Source organism: Ascidiella aspersa, chromosome 1, assembly GCF_963924565.1.
Source record: "Ascidiella aspersa chromosome 1, kaAscAspe10.2, whole genome shotgun sequence".
Classification (NCBI taxonomy): domain Eukaryota; kingdom Metazoa; phylum Chordata; class Ascidiacea; order Phlebobranchia; family Ascidiidae; genus Ascidiella; species Ascidiella aspersa.
This window is the reverse complement of record NC_139447.1, coordinates 31,454,727-31,475,597: the sequence shown is the minus strand read 5'-3', so window position 1 is coordinate 31,475,597 and position 20,871 is coordinate 31,454,727. Positions and strand designations below refer to the sequence as shown.

General features: G+C 37.4%; 2 protein-coding genes across 2 annotated transcripts; one reads left to right on the top strand and one right to left on the bottom strand.

The window, feature by feature from the left end:
• Nucleotides 1-508: 508 nt before the first annotated feature.
• Nucleotides 509-12,962, bottom strand: LOC146169773 (uncharacterized). Its single transcript, XM_083387272.1, has 17 exons — nt 12,884-12,962; nt 12,466-12,558; nt 12,288-12,335; nt 11,980-12,096; nt 11,773-11,850; nt 11,416-11,581; nt 10,936-11,134; nt 10,625-10,766; nt 8,846-10,434; nt 4,847-4,997; nt 4,189-4,236; nt 3,851-3,967; nt 3,637-3,714; nt 3,235-3,400; nt 2,753-2,951; nt 2,443-2,584; nt 509-2,252 (listed from the first exon to the last, which is right to left on the bottom strand). The coding sequence occupies exons 2-17, from the start codon at nt 12,524-12,526 to the stop codon at nt 661-663; spliced, it is 4,893 nt and encodes a 1,630-aa protein (XP_083243398.1). The 5' UTR covers nt 12,527-12,558; nt 12,884-12,962; the 3' UTR covers nt 509-660.
• A 2,883-nt stretch (nt 12,963-15,845) lies between these two features.
• On the top strand, nt 15,846-20,843 carry LOC146169772 (uncharacterized). The gene is made up of 9 exons (XM_083389153.1): nt 15,846-15,976; nt 16,324-16,416; nt 16,534-16,581; nt 16,792-16,908; nt 17,039-17,116; nt 18,165-18,330; nt 18,615-18,813; nt 18,939-19,080; nt 19,279-20,843. The coding sequence occupies exons 2-9, from the start codon at nt 16,356-16,358 to the stop codon at nt 20,808-20,810; spliced, it is 2,343 nt and encodes a 780-aa protein (XP_083245279.1). The 5' UTR covers nt 15,846-15,976; nt 16,324-16,355; the 3' UTR covers nt 20,811-20,843.
• The last annotated feature ends 28 nt before the right edge of the window (nt 20,844-20,871 follow it).

Below are 20,871 nucleotides of genomic sequence, written 5' to 3'. Positions count from 1 at the left end.
ACTGTGCTATTGTCCATGCACGATGATCTCCCACTGAGCCTGCGTAATTTTTATATTAAAGCCGCGGCTAAGGGCCGGAGGTCGTGAGTTCGAACCTCACCGCAGGCGTGTTGTTTTTTTCAGCTTTTGCAGTATTATCCTAATTGACCTGACTGATTTCGTTAAGCCTTTCAGATAGCATCGTTAGCCAGAGTGCAGAATTAGCTTCATCACAGGTTAAACATTGTGTTTACGACGTTTTATTTACAAAAATATAATTTTGACCGTATTTTCAAAAAAATTTGCTTACAGAGACCACTGTTATGTGATGGTACAACTATAAACTATATTGTAGTATGTGCTGATCTTGCAGGTCATAATTTGTAATCCGCGGCTATAGGGTTGCTAAAAAACTTTCCAACCCCTGGTTAATTTTGTTTATATAGGGTTAAGGATGACCAGGAATGCTTAAATTGATGCAATTTTGGTTGCTATATTAACCTTCATAAAACTCTTCATAGCTGTATTGTTTTTGCGTTAATTTTGTCCCAATATTTTTTGCTACACGTAACTTAAACTCACGGAAAATTTATCATGATGTTTTTATTGCAAGATAAATAGCTATAAATAGATCAAAGTAGTGTTGCTAAGATCAGATGGAATTATATTAGAAAAAGAACATTATTTTCCAAAAAATCCTCCACAGTAGCCTTCATAGCATCTTTCAGATACTTTAGGCTTGAAATCGATGCAGTGGCCATTTCCGCCGTCTGGGCATTGACATTTGTAATGCTTGGTCACTTGGCAAATCGGGTATTCGCAAGCGGTAGTGGTGGTTAGAACAGGCTTGCCTGAGTAGATCCAGCAATCGGCCGACTCATGCTTGTCTTCTGGGCACTCATAAGCGCCGGGGTGTGTGCAAGTGCGCGTGCGGTGCTTTTGACCGGTTCCACATGAAGAGCTGCATTTGCTCCAAGCACTCCAGGCGAGTGTTGGACAACTGCCGGTTTGACAATTACGAGACTCTTTTGAGCCCCCAGAGCACCCCTTTCCATTTGGGTAGCAAACACGTGACCTTTCCTGACGTCCTCCCCCACAAGTCTTGCTGCAAGGACTCCAGTTTGTCCAACTCTGGTAGTAAGGACACTCACCCAAGTTGCAAGTCTCAGTCTGAGTTTCCTCGCCGCCGTAACAGTTTTCTTTCTTGTATGAGATGCAGGGACGCTTCCTTGTCCTCTGTCCTCCAGCGCACGACTTAGAGCATGTGGACCACGATTCCCAGTGCGAGTAGTAAGGAGCGATGCCTGAATGCTGGTTATAGAGTTGGGGACGCGGGATGTAGCAAAGATTCTTTTCACAACAACCGGAGAAGCTTCCCTTTAGTTTGAGGTAACCTCTAAGATGGTGGTTGGCGTATGGGCAAGGCTGGGGTCGCGGGTACGGGAATTGTGGGAAAGAAGGATATTGTGGAAGTGGATATGTCGAGGGTCGTGGATGAGATGGAGGTTGTTGGTAAGAATATGGCTGTGGGTTAATAGGACCTTGTGGGTAACCTTGACCTCCGGTTGGGTAACCTTGACCACCAGTTGGGTAACCTTGACCACCAGTTGGGTAACCGTGACCTCCGGTTGGGTAACCTTGACCTCCTGTTGGGTAACCGTGACCTCCGGTTGGGTAACCGTGACCTCCTGTTGGGTAACCCTGACCACCTGTTGGGTAACTTGGTGCGTCACCTGGGCAATAGGGAAGTGGGTTCTTTCCATGTCCGAAAAAGTCTCCAAGACCATAATCTCTTCCTTGAGCGATGGGTTCAGATGAGTTAATTTCATGCGAAAACGGGAGTGGAACGTAAGGGTTTGGCTGTGGCGTGAATATTGGGAAGCTGATCTGTCGAAGGATCACTCTCCAGTTGTCTGGTCGAACATGGCCGCTGCAAACTTTGTTCCAGAATGCATGACGATACTGTTGGGGTACAACGGTGGTTGTGATGTTATAAAGGACGTCGCGAACTTTGCGGTAGCTCAATGACGAATCGAGCACGCAACCAGACTGCAAGCAGTAGTGGTAGTTGCTGAGGAAGTCGACAGGACTTGCGTGTTGGTTGAATGGCAAGCACATTGGTTGACCGTAAATGTCTCTTGGTGATGGGTTCGGCTTGCGATGAGTGTCCTCTCCCGATCGTACTTTGATCTTGTGCAATTCAGCGGGGTAATAGCAGTGAAGGCCAGGTTTGCTGCATCCACCGATCAATGAACAATCTTTGGGTGACATTCCTGCGTGAAATTAAAGCATTTTAGAAATGTTATACTTTATATCTCTAGATTCATTGCTTATTTTATGTTGTAAATGAATGCTAAGTTAGGTAGTTTGACTTTAGTCGTTACGACTCTGGATTTTATTGTAGCTAAATATTTTAGGTCAAGGACTTAACATATTTTTTTCTATTGTTTCATATAGTTGTACCTCGCCATCCGGCTCTTTTAGGTTTGATTCCAATGTACTGAAGCACATCAACCATGTAGCAACCAGCTGGTTGAGCGTAAATTTCCTCTAGGTTTTGATTAATTAAACATTTGGTGTAGATGCCATTCCACTTCTTGTTACTCTGAAAGAATAAATTTAAATGTAACATTTGACGGTTTATATTGGGGATTGCAAGTTTAATGTTCATAAGTCAGTAATTCTAAAGAAGTCCTGTGTAAGTTTAATGTTAATAAGTCAGCTAATGCTGAAGAATGCCTGTTAAAATATTTTTCAATAATTGCCTTCTTACCGTTTTTTCGTATTTGTTTACGAGTCTTTTGAAAGCCTTGTTTCTGATGGCGAGGTGGCAGACGGGAACACCTGGAAGGATTGTGTGGCCAGCTGCTCGTCGGATGATCGCAAGTTCAACATCAAAGTAACAACCAGGTTGGGAATGACAACCCAATCGGTTTGTTTCCAAACTTGGGTCGTGTGAGTTGCATGCGATTCTGTAAGCGAAATAATAAATAATGAAATACTTACTCGTGTGCACGAGATTTCGTACATGAATTTATAACAATGAAATTAAATTAACTAGTATACCTTTAAGTATTGCTCATTAAATAAGTTGCGTAAAAAAATTTTGAAAAAATAAAAATACATTCTTACTTCACTGTAGCTTAAATGGAATTTTTTACACAAAGTTAACATTGATTTCTATTCAAAACATACTGAAATACTTTCCAGTTTAAAACATTGCTTTTTGCAAAAGTTGTTGCAAACGATATTCACCTCTGGCAGTAGGGTACGTCCACTGGTGGAGCGAGCAGATTGAAGATGTTTGGGTCGTTTGGGTTGATTCTGCAATTTTCGGGGAATGTTAAGGGGCAGGGTGAATGAGGTGGGTAGAAGGGGGGATATTGAGCTGGTGGGTAACGGTACAGTGAAGAACCACCTCCTGTAAAACAATAAAACAATTGGAAATTTTAAGATTGGTTGAGTTACCTATGTTAGTAAAGTATTTTCATAATTAACTTCTCGTTTAAATTAGTTTGAGATTATCTTACTAGGTTTTTACTGCGTTTTAGCAATACGAATGAAAATAGCTTTTTTATACAGACAGTTTTAACTAAGAATTTGTGTTTTTATTAGTTGTTCACTTTATCAATGAGTAACCTAAACTTATATTCCTACCAATTTGGTAGTTTCGTTCTTCCAAATCGTCGTCTTCAGTACTGTTTCCGTATTTCGCTTCGACGGCAGCAATAGGAACTATAAGCAGAAAAGCATTTAATTAGTTTTTTTTTTTCATTACACTACTTTTCGCATATTTGATATTAATAAACACGGTTCTGCATTCAACAATATTTCACTTCAAAAAATGTATAGATTATAGTTATTAACTTACTTGATTTCAAGAAGCATTTGTTGTTGTAGAAAGCGCAATGTGTTGGACAATCTTCTTGAGAAGTTACGGTTGCGCTGTCGGGGTCACAAGGGTTTAAAGTGCATGGAGTTGTGGACGCTGAGAATGAAAATAAAAATATAATTAATTGTCAATGCTGGTCATATGACTTTGGCCAAATGTTTATTTTAATTAAGTTATATCACAAAATGAATCAAGGCTTTTCGTTTTTCTTTACAGTTAAACATAGGCTAAGTCCACGTAGGTTGAACAAAAACATCTTCATCGCAGAAATATTTTACATGTATTTTTACATGTGAACAACAATCCAACGGACTTACCTTGGTCAATCTCTCCCGATGTCACCAAATCCGTTATTGTTTCGCATTCTGCAAATGGAAAAAGATTAGTTAATAATTAAAATAATTAAAGGATTGGTTTTTATAATTTTTATCTGATAAATTCTTAGTTACTTATTTATTCATCAAAAAACATTACCTTGTTGTCCAAGCGTAAAAGTCACTAGCAGCGCTAGACAGGAAAATAAAATCAATCTCATCTTGATCGATTCAGTTTAGGTTTGTAGAAATTCTGAAAGTAAAACAATATACTTGGTATACATATATCTCTTAAAATGTAATGAAAATCGACAAAATTATGTTATATTCTATATAACACATATGACAATAAAGATATCGATTATTGTACAATATACATAAAATTAAGATGAAGTCCTTAATTGCATTTTGTTTTCAGTGTATAATTCGTTTATTTTTATGCTTATATATGTTAACACTCTCAATCCCTATTAAACTTTCCCGTCTCTTTTCGTTATTTGCATCTTTGTGCATACATTATAAGGTTTAACTTTTAGTTTTAATTAAACCGAAGTTCGCTTTCTCTAGTATTTATTTTGAAGCACTTACCTCGTGTTTCGCCCAACTTTCTTATTTCGAAAAAGTCGCTCTCGATTTTCCTTTGGAACAACTCGCTTCAAACTTGTCGCGAACTTGTGACTTTTGGAGAGAAGCCTCTCGCTTTTATACCTTAACCAGACCTTCACCGGCCAGTACTTGCCCCTGGCTGGCCTGGCTTTTGTGACGTTGAAGAAGCGCGACTTATAATTAGCTTTACCTTCTGGGCGGGTTTTCTACAATTACGAACTAAAGTGAATCATCAAAATCATTTCTGGTAAATCGCTCGCTGCTAAATTTACTCCTTTGCAAAACGTAAATGTCTTAGCTGTTCGCTGAAATGTGAAAATACTTTTTATGTTTTTATTAAAATTATTATTTTTTTTTTAATTGTCGTTTTTAAGATTTAAAAAGCGTTTTTAAGATTAACAAGTGAAATAGTGCTAAATATACAACGTTAACCTTACACACTCTCATAAATATATGCAAAGATTATTCTCATCATAAGGATGGCTTTTATGAAATACTCAAAGTAAATTTTGCAGTGAATCATTTTATGAGACTCCTTTGAAAATTAAAATGGTTTGTTCGTATTGGAGTCTGAAATTCATGAATTTAAACGTTAACCTATCATAAAACATGCTTGCATAAAATTTCCCAATAATGCATAAAAAGATATTACGCGAGAAGAAATAAGACAGCGGTAAATTATAAAAGTTATCAAATTGAGTTTAAACAATTCAAAATAAAACCAATAAATACATAGTAAATAAACATTAAATATACGCCCCTTTACTTTGTTAAATTATCCAGGTGGCTACATTTCACATAAACGCCTCTGTGACGTCACATATTTGACGAGCGGCATCAATCGCAAGACGCTTAATGTGACGTCACAAAAGCCCTCAGGCGCTTTTTGCCCAGAAACCACAGTATTCTGAGTTCTGGCTGGTCGACGTGAAGCCACAAAGCACATGTGGTATCTTCAATTTGGCCTATCTTTAATGCTACTAATCGCGATGATTCAACCTTAGTCGTGGTGGTTCCATGAAGCCACAAGTTTAGAAAATTTTCGTGTTTTTGCCATAATTTAATTTTATTTTAAGATCCAATAAACGCAAGGTGCTGATAATGAAATCAGAATAGCGAAAATGGATTTGTTTGTCTTTGTAAATAATGCATTTTTTCAGCTATCTGTAAAACAAGGTTTAAGACATTTGACAATTTTTTTGTAGGAAGTCTCCCAAATTTAATCTTTTCATTGCGTAACATTAAATCGATTAAATAATAATTAATCGTTGTCTGACACGAATTTTTGAACCAATACTTTGGAATCGTTTTGCAGCATGGTGCATTTAGTGCATATTAAAAAAGATAATATACTTTTGAAAGTGTTATTTAAGTGAGGCTCTGGTTTTTTTGAAGCGACAAGAACGTCAAATCATCATGAATAATTGCAACTAACTGAACATCAACGACACTTGCTTTCGCCGTAAACTACAGGGTTCAGACAAAACATGCTACAGGGAAATATTGGGTTGCGTCACCAATATAGGCTCGGTTGATGGTCACGTGTTTAACGTGAGACATGAAGTTTAAAATAATGTAGTATTTTGGACAGTTAAGGCAGAGTGCGGTTCCACTATAGGCAACCAAGTTTTCTTCAGTATTGTTTTAACGCAGTGTTTATGCTTGGTCAGGCAAATTGATGTTATTAAAACACAACCTAATAACGATTTTGGACGTACTTATATCACTTACACACACGCAACTTAGGGAGCGTTTTATCTTTTTTGAACAAAATGACCCAAAATATCATATAGGTTAGTTAGTAACCGCTCCGTTTGAAGTATGCTAAATTACGAGACTGTTTCGTTCAACTTAAAAATGATTGTCAAAGACAAATATGTCGCGTAAATCGACATCATCTTAAAAAAGACGTTTAAAAAGCATTTGAATCATCGTCAGTTAAGTTTCAAGGTACATTACAGATACGTGCATAACGTACCTAGTGATTTCGATTAATTTTAGTATATTTTTGTAAGTTTAATCCCGACCGCTTCAAACAGTTTCAGGTCAAAAAAATAACTCGTATAGGTTATAGCGTAACACCAAACAAGTAACTGAAAGAAATATGTTGTTGCTATAGGCAAACTGGCATGGAAGTGTGCATTTAAAATAATTGCGAAGCACATTAAGCTTGTTTGCACCTAATAATTCAGTTTCTTAATTAGGAAATTTTGTCGCACCAAGATTTGTTGTTTTTTGGAAAATTTTCTATTTACTATCCACGCACTTTTAGTAGAAGTAAAACATCAAAAACAGCTAGAAATGTCTTTCATCTAGATCAGTGGTTCTCAAATTTTTTTTGAGTCGTGGCTTCCTTTCATGGACTCCGAACAACTTGTGCCACACGTTTCAGAAAAAAATAACAAATACAACATCACAAGGGAGATCTTCGGTGTTATATTAAAAAACATAAATGTGTAACAAAAACAAAAAAACAAAAACAAAACAGTTTTTACGCTCGTTGAACCAAAAGACTACTATGTGACCCATCGTTGACCAAAGGCCACAGTTAAGAAATCTTGATATTAATCTAGATTATCTTGACTGTAAATAGAACACCTCCTCATATTGGCAAACTTTTTTCAATTTAACGTGGGCTAAATAAGTTTTGGTAAGAACTGGTCAACAACCATTTCACTGCTGAAGCAATTGACAAATTCAGTGACGTGACAAGTTTTATGTCACACGCAACCATATAGACACCAGAAACACCACACTAATTTCAACTTGTTTCCTAATCAGACCAAGCACGACATGTTAATATTCGCCAACTATATAAACGCAATAATATTGCGACGTATTGGGCCAGGAAATTGTTAGGATCGCACACAATTCTCTTGGTAAAAAAACATTCCAATTATTAAAAAGTTAGTAAGATCTATCTTCCACATCCCTGTTAATTAACATCAGAATAGTTTTGTCACCAGTGTAATTATAAGCGACGTAAAAATGGTCTGTCTTATATTTGCCTTATTGATATAAAAACTAGTTTAATTTACAATAATTTAAATTAAAATTGAAATTTTTACTATTCTACCATGTAAGACAAAAACATATAGTGGAGCACTCTACCTTAAAATCCAATTAGTTTTATTTAGATTATTCCAGAGGTGGGCAAACTGTACCGCGAGCTGCATGCGGCTCCATGATATACTGTATGTGTTTGTGGCTCATCTATTTGAAAACTAATGTCCAAACCTTTACACTTTACAGGATGTGTACCACATATTTAAATTATCGATTTCTTTATCTATGTTTTGTTTATTTATAATAACTTTATTGTGATAAAACGTGTTTTATTGAACATCGGCACTTTACTAGTTTACCCTGTGACGTAAGATTTATACAGGCAACTGTGCTATTGTCCATGCACGATGATCTCCCACTGAGCCTGCGTAATTTTTATATTAAAGCCGCGGCTAAGGGCCGGAGGTCGTGAGTTCGAACCTCACCGCAGGCGTGTTGTTTTTTTCAGCTTTTGCAGTATTATCCTAATTGACCTGACTGATTTCGTTAAGCCTTTCAGATAGCATCGTTAGCCAGAGTGCAGAATTAGCTTCATCACAGGTTAAACATTGTGTTTACGACGTTTTATTTACAAAAATATAATTTTGACCGTATTTTCAAAAAAATTTGCTTACAGAGACCACTGTTATGTGATGGTACAACTATAAACTATATTGTAGTATGTGCTGATCTTGCAGGTCATAATTTGTAATCCGCGGCTATAGGGTTGCTAAAAAACTTTCCAACCCCTGGTTAATTTTGTTTATATAGGGTTAAGGATGACCAGGTATGCTTAAATTGATGCAATTTTGGTTGCTATATTAACCTTCATAAAACTCTTCATAGCTGTATTGTTTTTGCGTTAATTTTGTCCCAATATTTTTTGCTACACGTAACTTAAACTCACGGAAAATTTATCATGATGTTTTTATTGCAAGATAAATAGCTATAAATAGATCAAAGTAGTGTTGCTAAGATCAGATGGAATTATATTAGAAAAAGAACATTATTTTCCAAAAAATCCTCCACAGTAGCCTTCATAGCATCTTTCAGATACTTTAGGCTTGAAATCGATGCAGTGGCCATTTCCGCCGTCTGGGCATTGACATTTGTAATGCTTGGTCACTTGGCAAATCGGGTATTCGCAAGCGGTAGTGGTGGTTAGAACAGGCTTGCCTGAGTAGATCCAGCAATCGGCCGACTCATGCTTGTCTTCTGGGCACTCATAAGCGCCGGGGTGTGTGCAAGTGCGCGTGCGGTGCTTTTGACCGGATCCACATGAAGAGCTGCATTTGCTCCAAGCACTCCAGGCGAGTGTTGGACAACTGCCGGTTTGACAATTACGAGACTCTTTTGAGCCCCCAGAGCACCCCTTTCCATTTGGGTAGCAAACACGTGACCTTTCCTGACGTCCTCCCCCACAAGTCTTGCTGCAAGGACTCCAGTTTGTCCAACTCTGGTAGTAAGGACACTCACCCAAGTTGCAAGTCTCAGTCTGAGTTTCCTCGCCGCCGTAACAGTTTTCTTTCTTGTATGAGATGCAGGGACGCTTCCTTGTCCTCTGTCCTCCAGCGCACGACTTAGAGCATGTGGACCACGATTCCCAGTGCGAGTAGTAAGGAGCGATGCCTGAATGCTGGTTATAGAGTTGGGGACGCGGGATGTAGCAAAGATTCTTTTCACAACAACCGGAGAAGCTTCCCTTTAGTTTGAGGTAACCTCTAAGATGGTGGTTGGCGTATGGGCAAGGCTGGGGTCGCGGGTACGGGAATTGTGGGAAAGAAGGATATTGTGGAAGTGGATATGTCGGGGGTCGTGGATGAGATGGAGGTTGTTGGTAAGAATATGGCTGTGGGTTAATAGGACCTTGTGGGTAACCTTGACCTCCGGTTGGGTAACCTTGACCACCAGTTGGGTAACCTTGACCACCAGTTGGGTAACCGTGACCTCCGGTTGGGTAACCTTGACCTCCTGTTGGGTAACCGTGACCTCCGGTTGGGTAACCGTGACCTCCTGTTGGGTAACCCTGACCACCTGTTGGGTAACTTGGTGCGTCACCTGGGCAATAGGGAAGTGGGTTCTTTCCATGTCCGAAAAAGTCTCCAAGACCATAATCTCTTCCTTGAGCGATGGGTTCAGATGAGTTAATTTCATGCGAAAACGGGAGTGGAACGTAAGGGTTTGGCTGTGGCGTGAATATTGGGAAGCTGATCTGTCGAAGGATCACTCTCCAGTTGTCTGGTCGAACATGGCCGCTGCAAACTTTGTTCCAGAATGCATGACGATACTGTTGGGGTACAACGGTGGTTGTGATGTTATAAAGGACGTCGCGAACTTTGCGGTAGCTCAATGACGAATCGAGCACGCAACCAGACTGCAAGCAGTAGTGGTAGTTGCTGAGGAAGTCGACAGGACTTGCGTGTTGGTTGAATGGCAAGCACATTGGTTGACCGTAAATGTCTCTTGGTGATGGGTTCGGCTTGCGATGAGTGTCCTCTCCCGATCGTACTTTGATCTTGTGCAATTCAGCGGGGTAATAGCAGTGAAGGCCAGGTTTGCTGCATCCACCGATCAATGAACAATCTTTGGGTGACATTCCTGCGTGAAATTAAAGCATTTTAGAAATGTTATACTTTATATCTCTAGATTCATTGCTTATTTTATGTTGTAAATGAATGCTAAGTTAGGTAGTTTGACTTTAGTCGTTACGACTCTGGATTTTATTGTAGCTAAATATTTTAGGTCAAGGACTTAACATATTTTTTTCTATTGTTTCATATAGTTGTACCTCGCCATCCGGCTCTTTTAGGTTTGATTCCAATGTACTGAAGCACATCAACCATGTAGCAACCAGCTGGTTGAGCGTAAATTTCCTCTAGGTTTTGATTAATTAAACATTTGGTGTAGATGCCATTCCACTTCTTGTTACTCTGAAAGAATAAATTTAAATGTAACATTTGACGGTTTATATTGGGGATTGCAAGTTTAATGTTCATAAGTCAGTAATTCTAAAGAAGTCCTGTGTAAGTTTAATGTTAATAAGTCAGCTAATGCTGAAGAATGCTTGTAAAAAATATTTTTTAATCATTGCCTTCTCACCGTTTTTTCGTATTTGTTTACGAGTCTTTTGAAAGCCTTGTTTCTGATGGCGAGGTGGCAGACGGGAACACCTGGAAGGATTGTGTGGCCAGCTGCTCGTCGGATGATGGCAAGTTCAACATCAAAGTAACAACCAGGTTGGGAATGACAACCTAATCGGTTTGTCTCCAAACTTGGGTCGTGTGAGTTGCATGCGATTCTGTAAGCGAAATAATAAATAATGAAATACTTACTGGTGTTCACGGGATTTCGTACATGGAATTATAACAATGAAATTAAACTAATTAGTATAGATTCGAGTATTGCTCGTTATAGAAGTTGTGTAAAAAAATATTGAAAAAATTAAAATACATTCTTTCTACACTGTAGCTTAAATGGAATTTTGTGCAAAAGTTAACATTGATTTCTATTCAAAACATACTGAAATACTTCCAGTTTAAAACATTGCTTAATGCAAAAGTTGTGGCAAACGATATTCACCTCTGGCAATAGGGTACGTCCACTGGTGGAGTGAGCAGATTGAAGATGTTTGGGTCGTTTGCGTTGATTCTGCAATTTGCGGGGAATGTCAAGGGGCAGGGTGAATGAGGTGGGTAAAAGGGGGGATATTGAGCTGGTGGGTAACGGTACAGAGAAGAACCGCCTCCTGTAAAACAATAAATCAATTTAAAACTATAAGTTTAGTTGAGTTACCTTTGCCAGTAGACTATTTTAAAATTGAACTTTGCTGGTTTAAATTATTTTTAGTTTAAATTACCACGTTTTAAGAAACAAGAATGAAAGTTACAGCTTCGTACAAAAATTTTTGAACACTAATGAGTAAACTTATATTCCTACCAATTTGGTAGTTTCGTTCTTCCAAATCGTCGTCTTCGGTACTGTTTCCGTATTTCGCTTCGATGGCAGCAATAGAAACTATAGGCAGAAAAGCATTTAATTAGGATTTTTTCATTACACTACTTTTCGGATATTTAATATTAATAAACACGTGTCCGCATTTTAAATTACGTCACTTCAAAACGCATAGATTAGTTATTAACTTACTTGATTTTAAGAAGCAGTTGTTGTTGTAGAAAGCGCAATGTGTTGGACAATCTTCTTGAGAAGTTACGGTTGCGCTGTCGGGGTCACAAGGGTTCAAAGTGCATGGAGTTGTGGACGCTAAGATTGAAAATCAAAAGATTATTAACTTAAAAGTACTTTTGGTTGAAATGTTTGTTCGATAATAATTTGTTTACCCAAATTATGCAAGGCTTTTTTTAACGGGTGTACATAAATCCATTAATACGTTGAACAAAACAGCTCGTCCGCTAAAATATTTCACATGTCTTACAACAGTCCAATTGACTTACCTTGGTCAATCTCTCCCGATGCCACCAAATCTGTTATCGTTTCACATTCTGCAAATAGAAAAGAATAAGTGAGAATTTAAATCGATTTTCAACATTAAAAAAAAGTTTGTGTTTTTATAATTATTATCGGATAATTTTGTATTATTTGTTTATTTATTTGTTGATCAAAATGCATTACCTTGTTGTCCGGTCGCGACAGCCACTAGCAGCGCTAGACTGGAAAAGAAAATCAATCTCATCTTGAGCGATTCAATTTAGGTTTGCAGAATTTCTGAAAATGAAAACAAAATATATATATCTCTAAATTAACAAAAAGAAATGCTATATTCTATATTACAATATATTGCAATGAAGATATCGATTATTGTACGTTATACATAAATATATAATAAAATCATTTATTGCATTTTGTATGCAGTGTATAATTCTTTCATTTTTAAACTTATATTTGTTGAACCTCCTAATCGCCATTTAATGTTTTTGGTGTCTTTTCGTTATTTTCATCTTTTGTCATACATGATAAAGTTAGATTTTTAATTTTCACGCTTTAGTTAAACCAAAGTTCGCCCCTCCAACAATTATCTCGTATCGCTTACCTCGTGTTTCGTCCAACTTTCTTATTTCGAAAAAGTCGCTCTCGATTTTCCTTTGGAACAATTCGCTTTAAACTTGTTGCGAACTTGTGACTTTTGGAGAGAAGCCTCTCGCTTTTATACCTTAACCAGACCTTCACCGGCCCGTACTTGCCCCTGGCTGGCCTGGCTTTTGTGACGTCGAAGACGCGCGACCTATAATTAGCTTTCGCTCCTGGGTGGGTTTTCTGCCATTTCGAACTAAAGTGAATCATCAAAAACATTTCTGGTAAATCGCTCGCTGCAAACTTAGTTTTCCTTTGCAAAAATAACATTTTCTTAGCTGTTTGTTGAAACAAGGAAATACCGTACTTTTTATGTTTTATTGAAAGTATTATTTTTTCTCGATTTGCGTTTTTTAGATTTAAAAAGTTAACAAGTCAAATACTGTTTCAAATACTCATCAATATATGCGAAAAATATTCGAATTATAACGAGGGCTTTTATTAAATCCTCAAAAACGAGGTTTGCAGTGATTTATTTTATAAATCTCTGTTGAAAACTAAAATAGTCTATTTATATTGGAGCTGAAATTCGTCTATTTAAACGTTAACTTATCATAAAAAATGTTTGCATTAAAATTCTTAATGATACTTACGACAGCGGTAAATTATAAAAGACATAAAACACAATTTTAACGATTTTTATTAAAACCAATACTAATACAAAGTAAATGAACGTTAAATCTACGGCCCTTTACCTTTGTAAAAGTATCCAGGTTTCTACATTTCACATAAACGACTCTATGACGTCACATATTTGACGAGCGGCATCAATCGCAAGACGCTTAATGTGACGTCACAAAAGCCCCTGAGGCACTTTTTGCCCAGACACCATTCTGCGTTCTAACTGGTCGACGTTAGCGATGCCCGCAAAACACATGTGTTATCTTTAATCTGGCTTATTTTAATGCTACTAATCGCGATGATTCAACCTTCGACGTTGTGGTTCTATGAAGCCGCAACGTTGGATTTTTGTCGTGTTTTTTGGCCATTAATTAATTTTATTTTAAGATCCAATAAACGCAAAGTGAAATCAGGAATAACGGAGGTGAATTTGTTTTTTACTGTAAATAATGCATTTGAGACTGCTAACACATACCAGCCAAACAAATTTCGGACAATCGGCCTAAATTTATGTCGAACATATCTCAAATTTAGTTTTATTTAAAATGCAGTAAAATTTTAAAGTCACACTTTAAAAATGGGTCTGCTCACAGTTTAGAAGTCACACTATACAAATGGGTCTATGTCTATATCTTCAGCAAAAGCATTTCAAAAACTAGATTAGCGACCATAGTCTTTAAGGGATAGCGGGCCTATATCTTGTTTATGCCCACTTTTTATACGTATTTTGTATACTATACTATTAACCGATTAACACACTATGGCCAACTGAAGGCACATTGGCCAACAGTGACGCATTGCACGCTAACAAGTGGCGCACTATACCAAGATAACATATAATAAAAGCCTGTTACTTGGTAAAAGAAAAATAGTCGAGTTTTAGAAATTAGGTACAACTGATACATCGCCTATAGGTAGCAATACGTTTTCCTGAGATTAATTCTGAAATTTTTTTATTAAGAAATGGAAATAAAAATCACTATTTAGGCCTAGGAATGTAAGAGCTGTCCTGTAAATGTTTTGTCAAAACAACGCGCTAATTTTAATGGCAAATCGAACATAACAATTATATGAGTCACTGCAACATTTCTTGCAGTTTGAAACCTTTAGGCTTTTCTGGAAATGTTTTGCTACACTTTACGTTGTTTGCGTCGCAAAAACGAATTAAATTTAGTTAAATAAAAAAGTGACGAATTTTAAGCAGTTTATATCTTAGGCTGCGGTTGCGGGAACCGAAGATGAATCTTTATGATTCATCGTAACAAAAATAACTTTGATAGTGAAAAAAGCACTTGCTCTATAGACATGTTTGCGACGGCCAGTCAGATCGCTGGGATTTAGCCATAGATTGCTACGGGGTTTTATATTGTGACGTCACAGTTGTCGGCTCGGCTGATGGTGATAGTCACGTGCGTAACGTCGCACTGATGTGACGTCGTTGACATATAGCCCTATAGGCAATTAAAATCAGAGTGTTTATTCTGTAGGGCGCGATCTATGAGTAATGTTGTGTGTATGCTAGACGAGCTAATTCCATTTAAAACGAACGGCATTTTCGAACAAATAGACAAAAGTGTTATATTTAACATTATACACGTTATTTACGCGTTAGGTTTTGGAAAAAGTAAAAGTCATTCTTACTATAGTTTACATGGAATTTTGTACACCAAGTAATAAAGTTAAATTTAATTTCTGTTTAAATGTGTCAAATTACGATCAAGTTATTTAATTTTATAAAGAAATTCATTTAGAAAACGCTTAACGTTGAAAATATGCTTCAGGATGCAATACAATCAAACATATTGTAAAAGTACTTCACATTCCGTCTGTATTCCGTGATACTTTGAATGCCAAACGACTTTACCAAAACTTTTCTAACAAAACTATACGCCAAAATTCTGTAATAAATATGCTGAATAGCCGCTGTAGTATCACCATTCTGGCGGTACGCTATCTTGAATGACGTCACTAGCGCGTTTTTAAACTAGTGTCGCCCAGTAAAGACCTTTGGCGGTTTAAAGGAACTCTATAGCGCAGTTTGGTTAATAGTAATTTGTTAATTTTCACATAAAAAACAGGTGTGTTTTTTAGATGAAGTTTTTTTAGATTACAATAATAACTGGTGTCACGATGTTTTGTTATAGCTTTTTTGGCGCTAATACAATATGAGTAATTATAGTTGCAGAGAGCGATTTACCAGAAATGTTTTTTGATGATTCACTTTAGTTCGTAATGGCAGAAAACCCGCCCAGGAGGTAAAGCTAATTATAAGCCGCATCGCTTCAACGTCACTGGTGAAGGTCTGGTTAAGGTATAAAAGCGAGAGGCTTCTCTCCAAAAGTCACAAGTTCGCGACAAGTTTAAAGCGAATTGTTCCAAAGGAAAATCGAGAGCGACTCTTTCGAAATAAAAAAGTTGGACGAAACACGAGGTAAGTGCTTTAAAAGTACATAGGAGCTTAATCAAACTTCGTTGAAATTAAATTGAAAAACTAAAAGTTTGACGTTACTTTGTATGACAAGATGCATATCACGATAGAAGACGAACGGGTAAAATAGCGATTAAGTGAATAAGATAAAATTGTTATTCCAAGTTAAAAAACTTAACGAATTGTACGCCAAAATAAAAATGCGTTTAGGAGGTCTAGCATTAAATTGATGTACAACAGGTCGTTAAGATGCGTGGTACTTTTTAGTAAGATACTCAATAGCATCGTTTTACCAATTTTCATCACTCCTTAGATATATGAATTCCAACTGTTTTGATCTTAACTCTTAGGAATTCGACCAATTTGAATTGAATCGATCAAGATGAGATTGATTTTCTTTTCCATTCTAGTGCTGCTAGTGACTTTTGCAACCGGGCAACAAGGTAATTTTTGGTGGCAAATCATTAACAAATCAAACATTTATCCTAAAAAATATTATACCAAATATTATATTTAATATTGGAAATATATATTTTCACACTTTATGTTTAAATTTCCAGAATGTGAAACGATAACAGATCTGGTTACATCGGGAGAGATTGACCAAAGTAAGTATATCAAAATATTGTTGGACATGCAAATTTATATTTGCTTGATGGAGCTGTATCAGCCCAACGTATACTTGGATTTATATAAACCTTTAAAGAAAATCTAAAACTGTTAAAAAAAAAATGTTTTTAGCTTATGCAAAAACGATTTGTTTGAAAACTCGTTTTGCAAAAACTAACAATTTATAATTGTCTGTTTGTTCTCCTTAGCGTCAACCACTCCATGCACTTTGAACCCTTGTGACCCCGACAGCGCAACCGTAACTTCTCAAGAAGATTGTCCAACACATTGCGCTTTCTACAACAATAAATGCTTCTTGAAATCAAGTAAGTTAATAACTAATCTATACATTTTTTGAAGTGAAATATTGTGGAATGCAGAACCGTGTTTATTAATATCAAATATGCGAAAAGTGATATAATGAAAAAAAACTAATTAAATGCTTTCTGCTTATAGTTTCTATTGCTGCCATCGAAGCGAAATACGGAAACAGTACCGAAGACGACGATCTCGAAGAACGAAACTACCAAATTGGTAGGAATATAGGTTTACTCATTATTAAAGTAAACAAGTAAAACGAAAATAATTCTGCTTTTAAACTTATTACGAGTACACATATTTCATTTTTATTGTCTAAAACGTGACAATGGGATTTTAAATAGACCTGAAAAGAACGACGTTTAAACTGTTATTACTAGGGCAAATATTTTTTGACCAAAAAGATTGGAAATTTTGATCTAAAAAATTAAAATTTTGACAAATTTTGACCTTGAAATTTATTTTTTTGACAAAATTTTGACCTATTAGAAATACATTGATTTAAACATTATATTGTTGTATGAAGTATTGCATTAGTGTCTTGGCGTCGTCAACCACATAATTTTGATGTTTGTCGAACACAAATCAGTTATTTTTTCAGGTTTACGCAAAATTCATAAAAATGCTTAATTGATGTTTTTGTCATTTCAAAAAGACAAACATCTATAAAAATGCCAAAGAAAAACATGACGCTAGTTAATTTAGAAAAATGTTGTATAAACAATTGAAATACAAGGTAAAAATAATTGCAGAAAATTTTCAATTATGACATAATATGTTATCCAAATAAGAAATAGGCTAATTGCAAATCACAAGTGAAAAAAAAATGAAATACTGTTCAAAACCTTTGGACAAATCAGGACTACACAACGATATAAAGCATAACCTAATGCGATAAACTATACCTGGGTGGTTAATTCTGCCGGCTCGCGTGCACCGTAATATTGCTCTAATAAAGATTTAATACGGTTAACATGTCGTTAGACGTAATTAAAAACTAAATTGTTATGATAAAATGTGAACGACAATTTCAAAAAGCTGACTATTCATTTTTGAAAATTCATTTTTTTTTTTGTAAACGATTTATGTTTATTTTTAGGTGATTTTGACTTGAAAAAATTTTGACAAACTTTGACCTAAAGTGTAAATTTTGACAAAATTTTGACTTTTTTGACATGTCAAAAAATATTCGCCCTAGTTATTACCAAGTATTATCGTAAACTATCTGTAAATATAACTTCAAATTGTTTTATTGTTTTTACAGGAGGCGGTTCTTCACTGTACCGTTACCCACAAATTCGGTATCCCCCCTTCTACCCACCTCATTCACCCTGCCCCTTAAAATTCCCCGAAAATTGCAGAATCAAGGCAAACGACCCAAACATCTTTAATCTGCTCGCTCCACCAGTGGACGTACCCTACTGCCAGAGGTGAATATCGTTTGCCACAACTTTTGCAAAAAGCAATGTTTCAAACTGGAAGTATTTCAGAATGTTTTGAATAGAAATCAATGTTAACTTTGTGTACAAAATTCCATTTACCCCACAGTGTAGTAAGAATTTATTTTTATTTTTTAATATTTTTTTACACAACTTATTTAATGAGCAATACTTAAAGCTATTCTAATTAATTTGATTTCATTGTTATAAACCATGAACGAAATCCCGTGCATAAGAGTACGTACGACTTTTATTACTTATTATTTCGCTTACAGAATCGCCTGCAACTCACACGACCCAAGTTTGGAGACAAACCGATTAGCTTGTCATTCCCAACCTGGTTGCTACTTTGATGTTGAACTTGCGATCATCCGACGAGCAGCTGGCCACACAATCCTTCCAGGTGTTCCCGTCTGCCACCTCGCCATCAGAAACAAGGCATTCAAAAGACTCGTAAACAAATACGAAAAAACGGTGAGAAGACAATGATTAAAAAATATGGATAACATGAATTCTTCAGCATTAGCTGACTTATCAACATTAAACTTGTAAACCCTAATATAAACCGTCCAATGTTACATTTAAATTTGTCCTTTCAGAGTAATAAGAAATGGAATGGCCTCTACACCAAATGTTTGATCAATCAAAACCTAGAGGAAATTTACGCTCAACCAGCTGGATGCTACATGGTTGATGTGCTTCAGTACATTGGAATTAAACCTAAGAGAGCCGGATGGCGAGGTACAATACTATAATCAAAAAAGAAAAATGTGTTTAAGTTCTTGACCTAATATATTTAATTGCAATAAAATCCAGAGTCGTAATAACTGAAGTTAAATGACTTGATTTTGCTGTCATTTAAAACACTAAAATAAGCAATGAATCCATATAGATATAGGCTATAGTATAACATTTCTAAACTGCTTTCATTCCACGCAGGAATGTCACCCAAAGACTGTTCATTGATCGGTGGATGCAGCAAACCTGGCCTCCATTGCTTTTACCCCGCTGAATTGCACAAGATCAAAGTGCGATCGGGAGAAGACACTCATCGCAAGCCGAACCCATCACCAAGAGACATTTACGGTCAACCGATGTGCTTGCCATTCAACCAACACGCAAGTCCTGTCGACTTCCTCAGCAACTACCACTACTGCTTGCAGTCTGGTTGCGTGCTCGATTCGTCATTGAGCTACCGCAAAGTTCGTGACGTCCTTTATAACATCACAACCACCGTTGTGCCCCAACAGTATCGTCATGCATTCTGGAACAAAGTTTGCAGCGGCCATGTTCGACCAGACAACTGGAGAGTGATCCTTCGACAGATTAGCTTCCCAATATTCACGCCACAGCCAAACCCTTACATTCCGCTCCCGTTTTCGCACGAAATTAACTCATCTCAACCAATCGCCCAAGAGAGAGATTATGGTCTAGGAGACTTTTTCGGACATGGAAAGAACCCACTTCCCTATTGCCCAGGTGACGCGCCAAGTTACCCAACAGGAGGTCAAGGTTACCCAACTGGAGGTCAAGGTTACCCAACAGGAGGTCAAGGTTACCCAACAGGAGGTCACGGTTACCCAACTGGGGGTCAAGGTTACCCACAAGGTCCTCTTAACCCACAGCCATATTCTTACCAACAACCTCCATCTCATCCACGACCCCCGACTTATCCACTTCCACAATATCCTCCTTTCCCACAATTCCCTTACCCGCGACCCCAGCCTTGCCCATACGCCAACCACCATCTTAGAGGATACCTCAAACTGAAGGGAAGCTTCTCCGGTTGTTGTGAAAAGAATCTTTGCTACATCCCGCGTCCCCAGCTCTATAACCCGCATTCAGGCATCGCTCCTTACTACTCGCACTGGGAATCGTGGTCCGCATGCTCCAAGTCGTGCGCTGGAGGACAGAGAACAAGGAAGCGTCCCTGCGTCTCATACAAGAGAGATAACTGTTTCGGCGGACAGGAAACCCAGACTGAGACTTGCAACTTGGGCGAGTGTCCTTACTACCAGAGTTGGACAAACTGGAGTCCTTGCAGCCAGACTTGCGGGGGAGGACGTCAGGAAAGGTCACGTGTTTGCTACCCCAATGGAAAAGGATGCTCTGGCGGCTCAAAAGAGTCTCGTGATTGTAAAACTGGTAGTTGTCCAACACTCGCCTGGAGTGCTTGGAGCAAATGCAGCGCTACATGTGGAACCGGTCAGAAGCACCGCACGCGCACTTGCACAAACCCCGGTGATTATGAGTGCCCAGAAGACAAGCATGAGTCGGCCGATTGCTGGATCTACTCGGGCAAGGTTGTTCTCACCGCCACTACCGCTTGCGAATACCCACTTTGCAAAGTGACCAAGCATTACAAATGTCAATGCCCTGATGGTGGAAACGGCCACTGCATCGATTTCAAGCCTAAAGTATTCGAAACATGCTACGACGGCTACTGTGGAGGATTCTTTGGAAAAAAATAATTTTGTTCTGTGAAATAAAATAAAATAATTTGATCATGTCGAAACTTTCTCTATCTATTTA

Bases quoted from the DNA above. Each gene is read 5' to 3' on its own strand.
- LOC146169773 (XM_083387272.1), bottom strand. From the start codon at position 12,526: ATGAGATTGATTTTCTTTTCCAGTCTAGCGCTGCTAGTGGCTGTCGCG. The intron at 11,135-11,415 runs GTGAATATCGTT...TTTCGCTTACAG, and splicing joins GACGTACCCTATTGCCAGAG to AATCGCATGCAACTCACACG. The intron at 4,237-4,846 runs GTTTGAAGCGAG...TTCCATTTGCAG, and splicing joins AAGTCACAAGTTCGCGACAA to AATGCGAAACAATAACGGAT.
- LOC146169772 (XM_083389153.1), top strand. From the start codon at position 16,356: ATGAGATTGATTTTCTTTTCCATTCTAGTGCTGCTAGTGACTTTTGCA. The intron at 17,117-18,164 runs GTAGGAATATAG...TTGTTTTTACAG, and splicing joins AGAACGAAACTACCAAATTG to GAGGCGGTTCTTCACTGTAC. The intron at 18,331-18,614 runs GTGAATATCGTT...TTTCGCTTACAG, and splicing joins GACGTACCCTACTGCCAGAG to AATCGCCTGCAACTCACACG.